Source organism: Primulina eburnea, chromosome 9 (genome assembly GCF_022965805.1).
Source record: "Primulina eburnea isolate SZY01 chromosome 9, ASM2296580v1, whole genome shotgun sequence".
NCBI lineage: Eukaryota > Viridiplantae > Streptophyta > Magnoliopsida > Lamiales > Gesneriaceae > Primulina > Primulina eburnea.
In genome coordinates, this window is record NC_133109.1 from 32,734,830 (window position 1) to 32,750,956 (window position 16,127).

At 32.0% G+C, this 16,127-nt stretch overlaps 1 protein-coding gene across 1 annotated transcript; it reads right to left on the bottom strand.

The window, feature by feature from the left end:
• Positions 1 to 6,632: 6,632 nt before the first annotated feature.
• LOC140841806 (myb-related protein 308-like) lies at positions 6,633 to 8,362 on the bottom strand. The gene is made up of 2 exons (XM_073209493.1): positions 7,775 to 8,362; positions 6,633 to 7,373 (listed from the first exon to the last, which is right to left on the bottom strand). The coding sequence occupies exons 1-2, from the start codon at positions 8,035 to 8,037 to the stop codon at positions 6,851 to 6,853; spliced, it is 786 nt and encodes a 261-aa protein (XP_073065594.1). The 5' UTR covers positions 8,038 to 8,362; the 3' UTR covers positions 6,633 to 6,850.
• Positions 8,363 to 16,127: the final 7,765 nt, after the last annotated feature.

Genomic DNA, 16,127 nt, shown 5'->3' on the forward strand with positions numbered 1-16,127 from the left:
TTTTTCAAATAAGCAGTCATTAATGTACTTTCTCCGCATTCTTCCATAATTTCTGAAATTATAGCAACCTATGGTTAAAAAAATATATTTAATTTGTCAAATAGCCGTATCTATTGCACCATGTTGATTGTCAACGTAAAAGGAATTTAAAAAAAGGAAATAGAAAATTATTTTCAATTGAATTTGTGTAAGTCAAAATTTAAATAACCCATTTTAGAAATTTTTTAAAATGTAAAATATGTGAAATAGAATGAGAATATCAACAAATAATTAGAATTTATTTGTTGTAATGGTTAATTATAACGTGTGTTGGTTTTAAGCTTCAATAATCTGATCATATTATTTCGATAAACTTGTAATTTTTGTTAGAAAAAATTTCTATAAATAATTATATTACTTATTATTGTATGTATTATATTTAATTAATAAAAATTATAAAAATATATATAAACAAGTTTACCAAATTTAATAGTAAATTTTATTATTATATTAAATTGAGTTGTAAGTTTAATTATTATTTTTAGTATAGAATTTAGAGTTGATAGATTGGATATGAGTTTTGTATTTGATGCTAAAATTATATTATTTTAAAGTTAATATTATATCAAAATAGCGTAATAAGTTGAAGACGACGATTTCAAGTTGGTGGAACTTAAAGTGAAGTCTAAGCTCTAGAGTATGCACTACACTAGTTTAAGGAGTTTACTTACGTTTTATATTGTTAAGAAATTATTCTTCCAAACCGCACTTCGTCAACTTTATATTTTTGGGCCCAAATAACAATCAAATTGGACGCATTAAATTAAAGTAATAAAAAAAAAAATCAAATCTTGGCAAATCATATATGATCACAAATAGGTATAACACAAAACTTTCGTAAGACAGTTTCACATATTAATTTCGTGAGATCGCATACTCAACTCTACTCAACTCTTGAAAAATATATTTTGCATGCCAAAAGTATTATTTTCACGATGATCAAATAAAATCATCTAAAGAGATAGTCGAGAAAAACATAAAACATATCATTTATCAGCTATCAACCGTTCTTAGTTTAAAATACTGCGAACATACACATTTTTTGGTAAATCATATAATACCACGAATCAGTTTGATTATTAACTACTGATAATTCATGAAAAGCAAAAATATGTGGGAGATGGTCTCACAGGTCGTATTTGTGAGACATATATCTTATTTGAGTGATATATGAAAAAATATTATTTTTAATGTTAAGAGTATTACTATTTATTATGAATATGGGTAGTCCGGTAGGGTTGACACGTATAAAATCGCGATGGGATCATTCGTTATGACCATTTTGACACGCACTTCCACTGTGAATATATCTCTGTGTTTTTCCTTTTTTTTCCCCGAAGATTCCACCATGAATCTTGAACTCAATTAAGAATGGAAAAAGAAATGGAGTGGGCCCGTGATAGTGAATGAGTTGAGTTTTGGGTTGGACCAGTAGGGCCCATCAGCAACAAATTCAATTAGGCCCACAATCAAGGCACTGCATGTGATGGTAGTTGGAGTTGGACTTCGAAGTATGTATGTAATTAATAAGCAAATATGATTTTCTTGGAAAGCTACAAACAACAATTAACCAATTAATGACGAGATTAGTGTGCTTAAACGTCATTATCTGGTAAAATAATACATAATAATATGAGTGTTAGCAGAAAAATATCTGGCGGAAGCTTCTAATGTTTCTACCTAACCTCCCAAATAAAAAATCAATCTAATAATTGTGAGACGATCTCACATGTCTTTCTTTGTGATACGAGTGAATCATGCTCATATTTATAATAAAAAATTATATTTTTTTATTGATTACTCGAATCGAATATTCATGTATAAAATTGACTTATGAGATAATCGCACGGGAGCTTTTGTGTGATTGAAAAGGCACTACCTTTTCTATATTCAAAGAGCCACTGTTCGTGGCTTTATCAGTTGCTTCTGTCCTTTTGCTCTCAACTGTTGTTCCTTTTTTAAAACTGCATTATTAGGATATGATTTGGAATTTTTTTTAGTTGTTGAGGAGTTTGTGAAAATTTTGAAATTAGATTTTGGATTTTGGTGTCAGAAGTTTTAGAATTTTGAATTTTGAATTTTGGTGGTTGGATTTTAGGATTTTGATTTTTCCTGTTTTTTGAGTTTGTGAGGAGTTTGTTGAAATCGGTCTTGAACCTGAAATCTCGTCTTGAATTTAAGAGTTTGGTATATGATAAGTTATAGAATTTTGATGATTGGATTTTAGGGTTTTGAGAATTGATTAAATGGATATGAATTTACCTTAAATTTTTGCTTTGGCATATACATTAAAAAGAAAGAGAAGATATTTTCTATAATATATGAGTGAGTGAGGATGAAATCGAGTCTAACTTTTGAATATTTGAGTTATTCGTTTATAACCGAATCGAAATCGAGCATTATTTAACGTATACATACGTGGCTCACAAAGCTTATTCGAGCGTAAACAAGCCCAATAAATATAAATTATAAGTTTAAATATTCATTAATTCATTAAAAAATAAATTATATATTTAGATTTAAAAATATATTATTCTTATTAAAATTAGTAATTTTATTCTATTAATAGACTTTTCTATATTTTTGAAAAGTGTAAGATTTATAAATCCAATATTAAAATTATCATTTTTCATCTAAGAGCTGACTCAAAAACCTACTAACGAACTTGATTATGAGCTAACAATCTGAATATTCTAAAGCTTAAGCTTGAACGAGCTTTTATCGAATCGAGTTTCGACGTTCTGAAATTTGAAAAAAAAAACACAAAAATCACGTTTTTTCTGCATCGTTTTTTATTTGGAAATTTACCAACTAATATGAAGACAATAAAACTCAAACAAAGCCTAACTTTTATTTTATAACCAAAAAGGGCATAGATCGATCGATGCCAATTGGCTTCTTTGCCGGATTATACCATTAAATTATAATTTAGGTAGAGGTGACGATATTCCCCCAAAATATGGATCAATGTTTCAAAAATCTTACAAGAAATCAAATTAACTTTTTTTAAAAAGAAAAAAAAAGGTAAAAAAGATAAATAAAGAAAAACGAGTTTCAATTATTTATATTATTTGTTGTGAAGTACCAAAACTTACCAGATTATTTTATTCGAATTTAGAAAAATTATTTTATGCATTAAATGTTGGATAAATTGTCGCGTTTAGGCTAGTGTTACCAAACACCTCATGATAGGTAGTAATTAATATCTACATGCATCTTAGGTACACTAATTTAATAAATTTTAGGTGGTGGGGTTTCAACTTTCAAAGCCTCATCAACATGGACCTATTTATCATTATTGTTTAAGAAATTTGAAATTTATCCACCTTATAATAATAATAATAATAATAATAATAATAATAAAAATAATGACAAAAACTTGTGTGAGACGGTCTCACGGGTCGTATTTTGTGGGACAGATATCTTATTTTGGTCATCTATAATAAATTATTACTTTTTATTATGAATATCGGCAAGATTGATCACTTGAGATTTTGGTGCAAATGGAATATAAATAATCAGATAGATTTGTCTCAATGGTAACTAAATATTTCTCATTTTTTCATTATTGGCATGTTTATGAATCTTTAATTTTCTCACTTTCGGACGCATCGCATGATCTAGGGTTTTGTTAAGGAGACTCCATTTTTATTTTTGGAAATTGCTAAGGCTTTCTCATCGTTTGTAATTTGTTGATCGTAGCTATCCAATATTACATAGTTCGAATCAATCAAAAACAAAATTATTCCGGCGTGCAATCAATAAAAAGTTTGAAAACTAACGCATAAAATGACTAGCTAATAGCAACGTACGTGCATGTGAGTAGGTTTCTTGTGAGACAGTCCCACGAATATTTATCTTTGAGACATGTTAACTCTACCGATATTCACAATAAAAAGTAATACTCTCAGCATAAAAAGTAATATTTTTCATGGATGACCCAAATAAAGGACATGTCTCACAAAATACGACCCGTGAGAACATCTCACACAAGTTTTTGCATATACATGTATATTAGTCATTTATTACGAATTTAATTGTTGTAGTTGAAGTTTAAAATCAAACAAAATGTGCGTTAAAAGTTTGAAGGTGATAGATGAATCATTCTTGTTTCTTATCTTATTTATCACACGACGTTGTTATTTACACTCTATTTTTTTTTATCTTTACACGTCTCCCCGTTTGTGATTAAATATTGTAAAGGTAACTTAATAACACCAGCCTTTTTATTTGAATTTAGAAACTTACTTTATACACTTAATTGAAACATTATTTCTATACTTCTAATTAATCAATCCCAATAATTATGGCATTAATTATTCCAAAATGGAAACGTGAAATTCAAATTAGCCCGAATTCGGTTTTAATTTAATTTCAGTTGTCTCCATTTAATTAATTACTTGTACCAAAGTCTTCACAAAATGTGTGGCTATTGTATTGATTATGATCATAGGGGTATTTATCAGAAAAGTTAAATATTGTTGGATTGGACGAAAGTGGTTTAGATGGAATTGCCTTTTGACCTAATCACATTACCAATTTGCATTCCATATATCAAAATGAGTAAGTCTCTTGTGAGACGATTTCACGGATCTTTATACGTGAGACGGTATCACGAATCTTTATCTGTGAGACGGATCAACCTCCTGATATTTACAATAAAAAATAATACTCTTAGCATAAAAAGTAATAATTTTTCACGGATCAACCTACTGATATTTACAATAAAAAATAATACTCTTAGCATAAAAAGTAATAATTTTTCATGGATGACACAAATAAGATATCTGTCTAACAAATACGCTTTGTAAGACTGTCTCACACAAATTTTTGCCTATTAAAATTATAGTTTGAATAAAATAAAATTCAAGGCATGGGGGACTATTAGAATTACAAGGTGTGACCATATTTATATATTCTTATTACAAAGATATGGGCAGAAAACGAAAGTTCCAAATCCTAATATATTATAAAAGAATGTTTAAAATTTGCATATACATCTACAATTATTTATGTAAACGAAATGAGATAACGAATTCATCGATGACATATAAAGCTCATTTGATACAAAAATCTAGTTTGAGACGAAGTTTCGAGTTCAACATCAATTATATTATAATAAACCTCTCTTTCTAGCTCAAGCTCGATAAAATAACAAAAACATCAAAAAATATTGTGTCATATAGCTTCTTAATCTGAGATAACGATCTACGTATACGACTCAAAAGAAAATAATCTTATTTTAAAATTTTGACGGAAGCGAATTTTCTGGTAATTTGAAAATCATTTAAATTTGGTTGATATTCTAATTGCAAGGGGGAAACAATAATTGAAAATCTTGGTAGGTTTGGTGGATCATGGCTAAAAAGAGGTAACCTCCTAATCTAGTTGGTAGATGGCTGTTTGGTTAAGAACGGACTGTTTGCTAATTTAATTTCTCCACTCATTTAATATCTCCCTCCAACCTAATTCTAATGGGGATATTAATTATTTGAGTATCTCTCTTATGAGACAGTCTCACGAATTCTTTATCTGTGAGACAGATCAATCCTACCAATATTCACAATAAAAATTAGTATTCTTAACATAAAAAGTAATATTTTTCCATGGATGACCCAAATAAAAGATCCGTCTCACAAAATTCGTTCTGTGAGACCGTCTCACAAATGTTTTCGCCTAATATATTTATATATCAACAAAAAATATATATTTAATAATTCCCATCAACAGGTAGGTACTAGATATGAATTATCAAATTCGAAATATGAGGTTTGAATTGAAATTATTGTATGAATAATATATTTGAATGGAAAAAAAATATTATTTCAAAGATACGTTATTAATCCTTATAATATGTGTAGGAAAAATAAAAGAAAATTGGATGGGACAGAAGAATTTATCTTTGTCATAAAATATTGTTTTCCATTAATTTATTTAAATTTGAAGTGATGGGTTGGTTACCTGTTTATTAAGTTGGCATTCTTTATTTTCTCAATTCTCATCCTCTCACAGCTTATCTTCATGCAAAGAAGAAGAAGACAAACCACGAAAGGAATCTAAAATTAGAAAAAGAAAAAGTAATTAACAGATTTTTTTTTTCAAGTGTCCGAAATTTCCCATGTCACATGATTCATCATCTAAAGCTACCAAAGATAAGGATGAACAGCTACATATTTTTTATCAAAAAAAATTCAAATTCCCTTTAAAAAAAACATAAACAATATATAATAATAAGTCGAAATGCCGAAAGATCAAATTTTTACTACAAATTCAGCGAATTATTGAAGAAGCACTTTTCACCTAAATCGAAGCAATGGTTTGCCACTTTCAAGAAAAAACGTTTACCCGAGGAATCTGATATCACAAGTCAAAAACAGCGGATAGAATTGATTTCTTGATTATTATTTTTTTGGGTTAAAAAATGAAATAATAAAAATTTATTACAGAGAAATCAACCTGCTGTCAGGTCCCTACTGCATATACTGATTTGGTGATATTTATGAAATTGCACCAACTTTCTGCACAGAGAATGGGGCATATAAAATATTATGAACAGAGAAAGTGAGCAGCAAAATAAAGTCATTCTCAACATGAATTTGAATGAAACATTCACCAAATCTCTGCAAAAAATTTAGTAAATGCTCCAAACTCCGTAAAAACTTTAATCAGTCGATTGATTTACATTTCCCTTTATATTAATTTAACATTATATATTGAATTATATTTAATTATCATCATTACACAATAAGATGGAGAAAAAAGAGGAAAAATTAAAAGAACCCAGAACAAATATTTCATTTAATTTTTCATTTCATTTCATTTCCAAGCTTCTGTAATCCAAAACTCCAGTCTTCAACCCAAGAAAGTCATATCTCTCAGAATTGCTGCTGCCACTAATTAAACTGTTGGTGGTAATACAACTGCAATCTTCAGTCTTGTGTATACCCGGCATGCTACAATCATAGCACAGGGTACTACTGTTGCCGCCGCTGCTCCTTCCTCCTCCTGTCTTGAATGGATCTTGCTGGTATGGGAGGCTGATTCGGAGCTCCAGATTCAGGTCCGGACCCGGTTCTTGAGCATGGATCATCTCTTCTACTTTACTTGAAAGCCCACATGCAGTGGTGCTGGTAGTACTTATAGTTTCTTTTGGGGCAGAATTGAAAGAGATGGTTTTGATTTCTTGTACTGGAGGTGATGCGGGTTCGTTGATTGATCTGTGGGTTGTGGGATCAATCCCACGGCTTATGAGTTTTCTTCTTATATGAGTGTTCCAATAATTCTTTATCTCGTTATCCGTTCTTCCCGGTAATCTTCCGGCAATAACAGACCATCTAAACATAAATCGAGGAAACTCAATTTAATTTAATGTAAGAAGAGCAATTATGCGTGTGAATCATCTTGTAAAACTAATAAATGGACCCCAAAAGTTTTGAAGATAAACGGACAACCACTGCAGCAAGAATAGGACCAAAAACAGGATTTTAAATAGGAACATGCATTCGTGCATCCAGGACAGACCTCGGTTGCGACCCAGTATGGAATTTAGGGATAGAATTCAAAATTTTTATTGAAAGATTATTTCAATTTGAAAGGGATGTTATCTCCTTGCTACACCGGATCCGCCCATGCATTTATTCCTATGGCTTTTACAGGTGATTGGGAAGTTAGAGCGAAAAATCGAAGTTGATAATGATTTGGACAGAAAAACAATATTATATGGGTGACTACTTACTTGTTACCAAGAAGGCTATGGAGTTTGATGATGAGTTCATCTTCATCTTCTGTGAAGTTGCCACGCTTGAGATCAGGCCTCAAGTAATTGATCCACCGGAGGCGGCAGCTCTTGCCGCAGCGGAGAAGACCGGCAGATTTGGGCAGTGACCGCCAGCATCCCTCACCGTGAGCCCTTATGTAAGCAATAAGGCGATCATCTTCTTCTTTGGTCCATGCTCCTTTGTTAGTGTGAGCTTTCTCACAGCAAGGAGACCTTCCCATTATTAAAAACTTCTCAGTAGTGCTTCTATATTGAACTTAAAGACTCGAGCTGAATTTCAATTGGCTGTTGTTTTTTCTCAAAAGTTTTTTTCTTTCTTTTGCTCTTTTCTCGGTTTCTTTATTTGGGATGGTTTTGGTATACTGTTTATAGTGGATGGATTTATACGTGAGTGTGTGTATGTGTGTGTGCGGGTGTCAAAAGTGTAGGTAGCCTCAGTGGTGCTTGGGAATCAAAGCCGGCTTTTCAGGGATTGATGGGGTTTATATATATACACATACACAAGCCTTTGACTCCATGAAGAGAAAGGAAATGTTTGCATGAGACGCATGTGAGTTGGTGAGAGAGGCGCAATTAGCCATTAGGCACATCATTTATGCAAAGAAGGATGATTTCTTATGTATATATACATATTACTTACATGTCTACCGTGTACTTATATTTAGGACTAGGCAAAAACTTGTGTGAGACGGTCTCACGGGTCGTATTTGTGAGACAGATCTCTTATTTGAGTTATCTATGAAAAAATATTATTTTTTATGCTAAGAATATTACTTTTTATTGTGAATATGGGTAGAGTTGACCAGTCTCACAGATTAATATCAATGAGACGGTCTCATATGATACTCACTCACAGGACAAACTCAACAAAAAACTGGCAAAAAATCCCTTCAACTCATGTGGCGCAGAATAGATGAGATAACTTTAACAAGTGAAAAAATCATATGCGACAACCATGGACTAATTAATGTTACCAAACAAACAATCTTCGATTAATTGTTTTCCTAACCATCTCAAAATCTTCCACAACCGGCCCATGCCTGGAAATCGATTCGAGTCCCCCAAATTTGTGTCATCAAGTCGTTGGAGCTAACTAGCACCCTTCATATTTCTGGTAAAAGTCGATCCAAAGTATAAAATAACCTACACTTGTTAGTAATCGAGAATATTTCTTTGAAATCTTATGCTAATTACTATAAGAAGTATGTTCCAAAATAAAAGTGTAGTATGAAATATTGATACCCTTTATTCCGATTTGATGAACTGCCAAGGTAGATCTTGTGTTCTTGATATATCTGACAAAGATCCAATATACCCAGTTAATTTCGTGTATTGTTTAACCTGAAGTATAGTAAATCGCTCCTATTAAATATTTTTCGAGTCGAACCTGATTAATAAACATGCACATAGAAAATTATGGTTTCAGGTAGATCCAAACAGTGTCGACAAAGTGAGACTCTATTGTTTATCTGATAAGAAACAAATCTTTTAAAATATGTCAAAAGTTAGTTGTGAGTAATTTGGCAGATAATTATTTTTGAACTTTTTTAATATCCTGGAGATGGTAGTTGATGGTTATTATATTAATAATACAAACAAGGCACCATATATATATATATATATATATATATATATATATATATATATATGGCTTCTAGAAGAGTTGTAGGTGCAAGAAAGGATCGCTAAAGAAAGAGCCAAGGAAATGAGTGTGGTGGTTGTTGTGTGTGGGCTTCGGTTCACCTTCCCCATTTCATTTTCTATTCCCCCCACAATCCTTGTGGTGTAAGTTTAGGCACCAAAGTAGGGCTAAGGTAGGGAATGCTGATTTATTCATCATTCTTTTGTTCTTATATCAAAAAAATGATTTTAGGTGTAATAAAATGTCTCAATCTTCATTGATAGAAGAAAACACATGCGCGGGGGAGTCACGAGATACAATATTTCTTTATCTACGTTACTTTCGATTTTTTTTCCCAAATTACAACGGTATTCTCCATAATTTTTTTTCGCTTTCGAATTAAAATATATCATAGCTAGGCCACCATCACCACGCTATTCTTCCTCTACCACACTGAAGTGACAAAAATTCATGTGAGAAGGCTTCACGGTCAATTTTTTTTTTTTTGAGAGGAATATTGTATTTGAGTAATATATGAAAAAATATTATTTTTTTATTATAAATATGAATATGATTGATTCGTCTCACTAATAAATATATGTGAGACCGTCTTATTAAAGGCCCACTTAAGAAAGAATATGACATTTTAAAAACAAGGGCAAACACATGATGACCCTTGAGTCTCCACATCAATTTGGTAGGGTTTGAGAGAGAAAGGGCAAGAATGGATGTCCACTCGGTGTGAGTTCATGTGCTTATTTTACCTACTTTTCCCCTTTTTACCTTGTCGTGATCCACAAAGACTCCACTCTAGTCTCTAGATGTTGATTAATGCCGTAGTTAATTTTTGGAAACATATGTCCCTCCATTCAACCCAAATTTAAGGAGAAATTTATATAGTAAAAAAAAGAAGGAATTATGATAATAAAACTAAGATCTCTCTTGAAAGAGGATCAAAATTTCGGTAACATGGAAGCTGAGAGTGAGTCTCATGTGAGACCGTCTCACGGATACTATGAAGGAATTATGATAATAAAACTAAGACCTCTCTTGAAAGAGGACCAAAATTTCGGTAACATGGAAAGCTGAGAGTGAGTCTCATGTGAGACCGTCTCACGGATACTAAGAAGGAATTATGATAATAACACTAAGATCTCTCTTGAAAGAGGACCAAAATTTCGGTAACATGGAAAGCTGAGAGTGAGTCTCATGTGAGACCGTCTCACGGATACTGATCTGTGAGACGGGTCAATCATACCTATATTCACAATAAAAAGTAATACTTTTAGTATAAAAAATAATACTTTTTCATGGATGACCCAAATAAAATATCTGTCTCACAAATACGACCTGTGAGACCGTCTCATAAATACGATCGTGAGACCGTCTCATAAATACGATCGTGAGACCGTCTCACACAAGTTTTTATCAAAAACTGAAAGGTCAAATTCAAAGTTTCACATAAAAAATTCCGTGTCACTGAAAAGGAATTCCGTGTCACGAATGTGTTTGGACTGATCGATCATCTATTGATAAAAGGAAAAAAACTTGAGATTTTTACGAAATTATGTGAAAATAGAGGGTTTTTTTTTTTTTTTTACTTAATCAATGATTTCTATCCTATCCGGTTCTTTTCAGCCTAGTCCACCCAACTCTCCCGCCCTCAAGCCTTATCCATATGTAATGCTTTCAAGCATTTAATGCAACAACACCAAATATTCAAAGCTTTTCCCCAATCACCAAAAGCCTTCATTCTCGTCTCGAAAAAATGAAGTAAATAATGGGCCAAACTCATTTTCTACCCTTCTTCCATTTTGCAAAATCCAAGTACATATTTATTAAGAAACATGAGAACATGTCCGATAGAATTGGCAATGGTAAAGCGACAGCCAATACATCGCCTAGCACACATCATGTGCTATGGTATAAAAAATAATTGTGGGGTTGTCCTAAAGAACAATTATGTTTTACCTACCTCTTTTGGCTGTTCGTTTCCCATGTGACTTCCTTCAAGTATCAAGGTATACGTCAATTGTCACACATTTGAATGGATCAAGCCTTAGGCTGAACAACATATACGGTAAAACGAAATTCCAACTTTTCGGCATACTTAGATTAATCAATCTTGACTGATATCTACTTGGTTAATTATGTACGAAAACGACACGAAGCAACTTCTCAATCATTGAAGTTAGAAACTGGGAATGGATCAGATCACCTGAGATCTTCTTCCGTATATATTTTATGCTACATGATCTCAATATACCCTCTTCCAATTCTTGAGGCACGTTGAAAACATCCAAGATATCTTATTGCGAGGAGTCCTGCAGGCTTATGTTCATTTCATCTTTCTTCTTGATTTCACAAAATTAACTCACGAGACGGCAAGATCGACCGATTTTAGAGTTGTCTTGGAACTGGTGGGAGGTCAGGTTCATGGTTATTAAAAGTGCAATAGAGCCTGGGCATAATGTGTAAACACATGGTCCATTAACACGGAAAGTGACGACATGTTATAATCGAATTTTGAAAAGAGACTCTTCAATTATGATAAAAATAAGTAAACGGTCTACGCACAAGAGAAAATGAAATACTATTCTCTTACAACTTTTGAATTTATGGTCGAGATGTTTGCTTCATTGAATGGTCACTCACACCTTAGCTTGTGTTGAGGCATCAAGGCTGAGCCTTAAGCCCGGAGGCGTGCCTTACGAAACGAGCTTTCGACAACAATGGCCGGAGTAAAACCCATCTCACAAAAATGGATGCAGCCATTTTTTGAGCATCATATAGAATAATAGCATATTCATTTCCTAAATTCCAGAAAAAAAAATATCAGTTGATGAAACACACTGGATATTAAATCAAAGAAACAGCAGTTGGCAGTTTCATGGGTTGATCTGATGCTGAAATGCATGAAGTCTGAAACAGTCTCACTGGAAAATGGAATTTCCACGACGATTTTGATATAAGCAAATTCCAGCTGCTTCACTCCTCTCACTTTATACTCACGTATATCATTATTGTAATTGACTTCAAATGCACATGGTATAAGTTTGAACTCTGAAGTTAAATTCAAGTCCGAAATTCTTAATTCAAATCAAATCCTTATCCAAATGCAATCTAGAGTTCATACAGTACACCAGACTTTAGCATGACAGAAATAAGATATATGCTAGTTGGTGTGCCAGACAATGTATTTTCGTGATATAATAACAACAAGCAAAGAGTAGGAAGACAATGATTCTACAAGCAAGAGTACTGATGACCCAATCATAAGCCCCAACAGCTCTCAGCCTCTGGCCTCTAATAAATTTACTGGAATACTATCGTCTTGTGTTTTGAATGGAAGAATTTGAAATCAATATTGTATTTTCATTGATTAGATAAATAACATAATGTCGTATTTGGATTGTTATATTTGAAGCCAGAGATTTCAAAGCCATAATAACAAATTAACTGATTGTATGGTAATCATTAGACGCTAGTGGAGATAATATTATCGTTAAAATCTAATGTTACTTTTTTATGATCCATCAAGCCACTCATTCACGATTAACTCAACAGAAACAATTCATCCAAAAAAATTAATATGAGTAAAATCCACCAAAATTTATAAACTATTCGCGGAATATGTGCGTAGTTCCATTGGAGATCTCCAATGGCGAAAAGTGCCGACGGAGTCTTTGCCTGTAATAAAATGAAACCGCGGTTGGAATTGATTTATTGGGCTTTTCGGTCTGGACTGTGAAAATTCAGTCCAAAAAATGAAAAGGTTAGCAAGGGCCCATCAATACGGGGTTGAGCCCAGATATATAGATTCATAGTTATCTCCTCACGGTTGTAATTTATGTTTTTTATTCTATTAAATTTGAGTACTCCTTTACTGACTTAATTTGTGTTATTTATTTGGTAAATATTATTTAATTTTATTGAAATATAGTTAAATCCCTATTTTTTTCCCTTTTTGGAAGGGAAAACTTCTACAATTCCTATTTTATTTTAAAACTTGTGTGACGTATCACGTGTCATATTTTGAATAATTCTTATTTCACATGACAATTACTTTTTATGCTAAGATTTACGTTTGTGAATAGGTACCGTCTCACGATTAAGATCCTGAGACGTCTCCATGGACACTCACTGGCAAAACTTGTGTGAGACGTTGGTCATATATGTAATTCTTATTGGGCATCAATAAGTTTTACTTATATTGCTAAGAGTACTTTTTATTGAATATGGTAGGGTTACCAGTCTCACGATAAAGATCCTGAGACGGTCTCAATGATACCTACTCAACTACTATATCACTAATCCATGTCATTCGATTTGTTAAGTTTTCAAATATTATATTGTAATTAAATTTTTTGTAATTGTTAAAACTTTTAACTAAAACAAAAGTCTATAAAATAAAAATTTATTACCCTAATATATATATATATATATATATATATATATATATTATAAATAAAATTGTTGCATATCGGGTGTGCTGGGTATACTTACACACATATAATAACAAACTTTTAATTGATTTGGTGAAACTTTATCTAAATTTACAATTATATCTTCATTATATAACTTTATTGAAAATTCTTTTTTCTCCCTAAAACAGCTTTTCTTTTAAAATTTTACAATGCTATTTTTTTAAAATTTTAAAATTCAATCATATATTTATCAAAATTAAAATAAAATAATTAATTTGAAAATAACAAAATTATCAGGTACGTTTAGATAATTGTTTCAACTACATAGAGACACTAGTTTATCCATTATTTCATTGGGAAAGTAAAAAACAAATTTTTATTTTCGATATTTTATCGTAAAATTTCCATAAAAAATTGAGAGATGTTTAGAGAAATACTTCAATAATAGTAGATACTTTTTAAAAAATAACTGATATCATTACTTTACTATATAGCTTGTGTGATCTAATCAATAATTTCCATTAATTTTCTGAATGGAAAGCCAAGTTTTAGATACGATCCAAAAAAAAAAATTGCCCAGTAAAAATTCTAAAATTATAGCAAAATATATTAGACTTAACTCAAATTTTACATTGATTGAAGAACCCTGACCAGCGTTAATGATTTAGCCAGGAAACCAATAAAATGAAAGGCTACTAATGACTTACATTGATATTATATCTGTGTACTTACAAGGTTTAAAAACCTATTGGATCTTGATTTTTTATCTTAAATGGAAGAGTTACATTATCTCATGTATGCATGGCTAATTTTAGAACATTACCTGAGGTGTTGAGATTTTTAAGATTAATGTGTGAGGCCTTTTGGTTGAGGTTTAAGGAATTTCCATCCAACGAGGTTGGCCGATTTTTATGATATTTTTCCTTAGTTTGATAATTGTGTTAAACTAAGATATTTTGTCCGACCTATCAGAAAGCGATTACATGCATGGATGTTTGCTATTGAATGCGGTGTCACTAGTTCCCTCGTGAGTGTTAGAGTAGGTATCCAACGAACTTAATTTGTGGCTTGGATTTTATTGACTATTATGTAAAAATAATCTTTATTTTAATAATATTTTATAGTTTAATCCAATTGTGACAATTTTTTTTATACTCATGCAAGCGGCATAGATAAAGTATTTGGATATACAAACATGTGAGCATTGAGTGGAAACAACCGAGTAGCTGAGCAATACAACCAATGTGGCATTCTAGCTGGTGAACATTAGATTTTAAATCATCAAGTTCCTTAAGCTTTTCTATTTTATGTGTGTCAATTATCATGTACTCGTCATTTCCATCTACGGTGTATCATTCTTTTCCTGTGTGGGCTGAAGATGATGGTGGGATAGCCATCGGTCATTTCTTCTCGCTTCCGTCTACTCATCCAACCTGCATGACAAGGCTCTTGCATTGCATTCGGGCTAAAATAAAGGCCTGATTTTCGAAATTGATAAGTTGACCCAAAGCTTAACATATTGATCAATGGTATGCTTGACTTTTATGTAATCTCATTTAGTTGCCCTGAAAAACATTAGACTATCATCCGCAATTAAAGACAAATGTGAGAGTGTTGGGCTTAAATTTGTAATCTTGATTCCTTTGTACTGATTTCTCTCTTTGAATTAAGACAACATCGAATAGAGACCCTGCACGCAAACATATCACAAATAAATATGGTGATAGATGATCCCTTTGTCTCATACCTCGTTTAGGAATCAGTTACCCAAAAGTCTCTTGGTTAACTCGTGATGAAGAATATGAGAAAGATGTGATACATTTCATAAGATTTTTAGTCAAGGCTGGAGCAAATCCCAATTTCTTTATCATCGCCTCAAGGAATCACCACTCTACTCTATGATAGGCTTACGCATGTCAAATTTTAGGTCGTAAAGCCATGTTTCCCAACTTTTCTACCATGCATCCAATGAATAGGCTTGAGCCTCAAGATTATGTTGTTAGAGATCAATCTTCTCGAAACAAAATCACTATGGTAATCATCAATAATATTAACCATGTGGGCCTTAGATAGTTTGTCAAGACTCTGGAGACAATTTTATAACAGACATTAGATAGAGTAATAAATACGAACTCTTTCATCAGGAGATGATTTGCAACTTTAGGGATGAGAATTACCACTGTTCGATTCCAATAATCCAGAGAAGCTCCATCATTAAGGATGTCTACGATAACCGAGGTAACATTCCGACCAAAAACGTGCG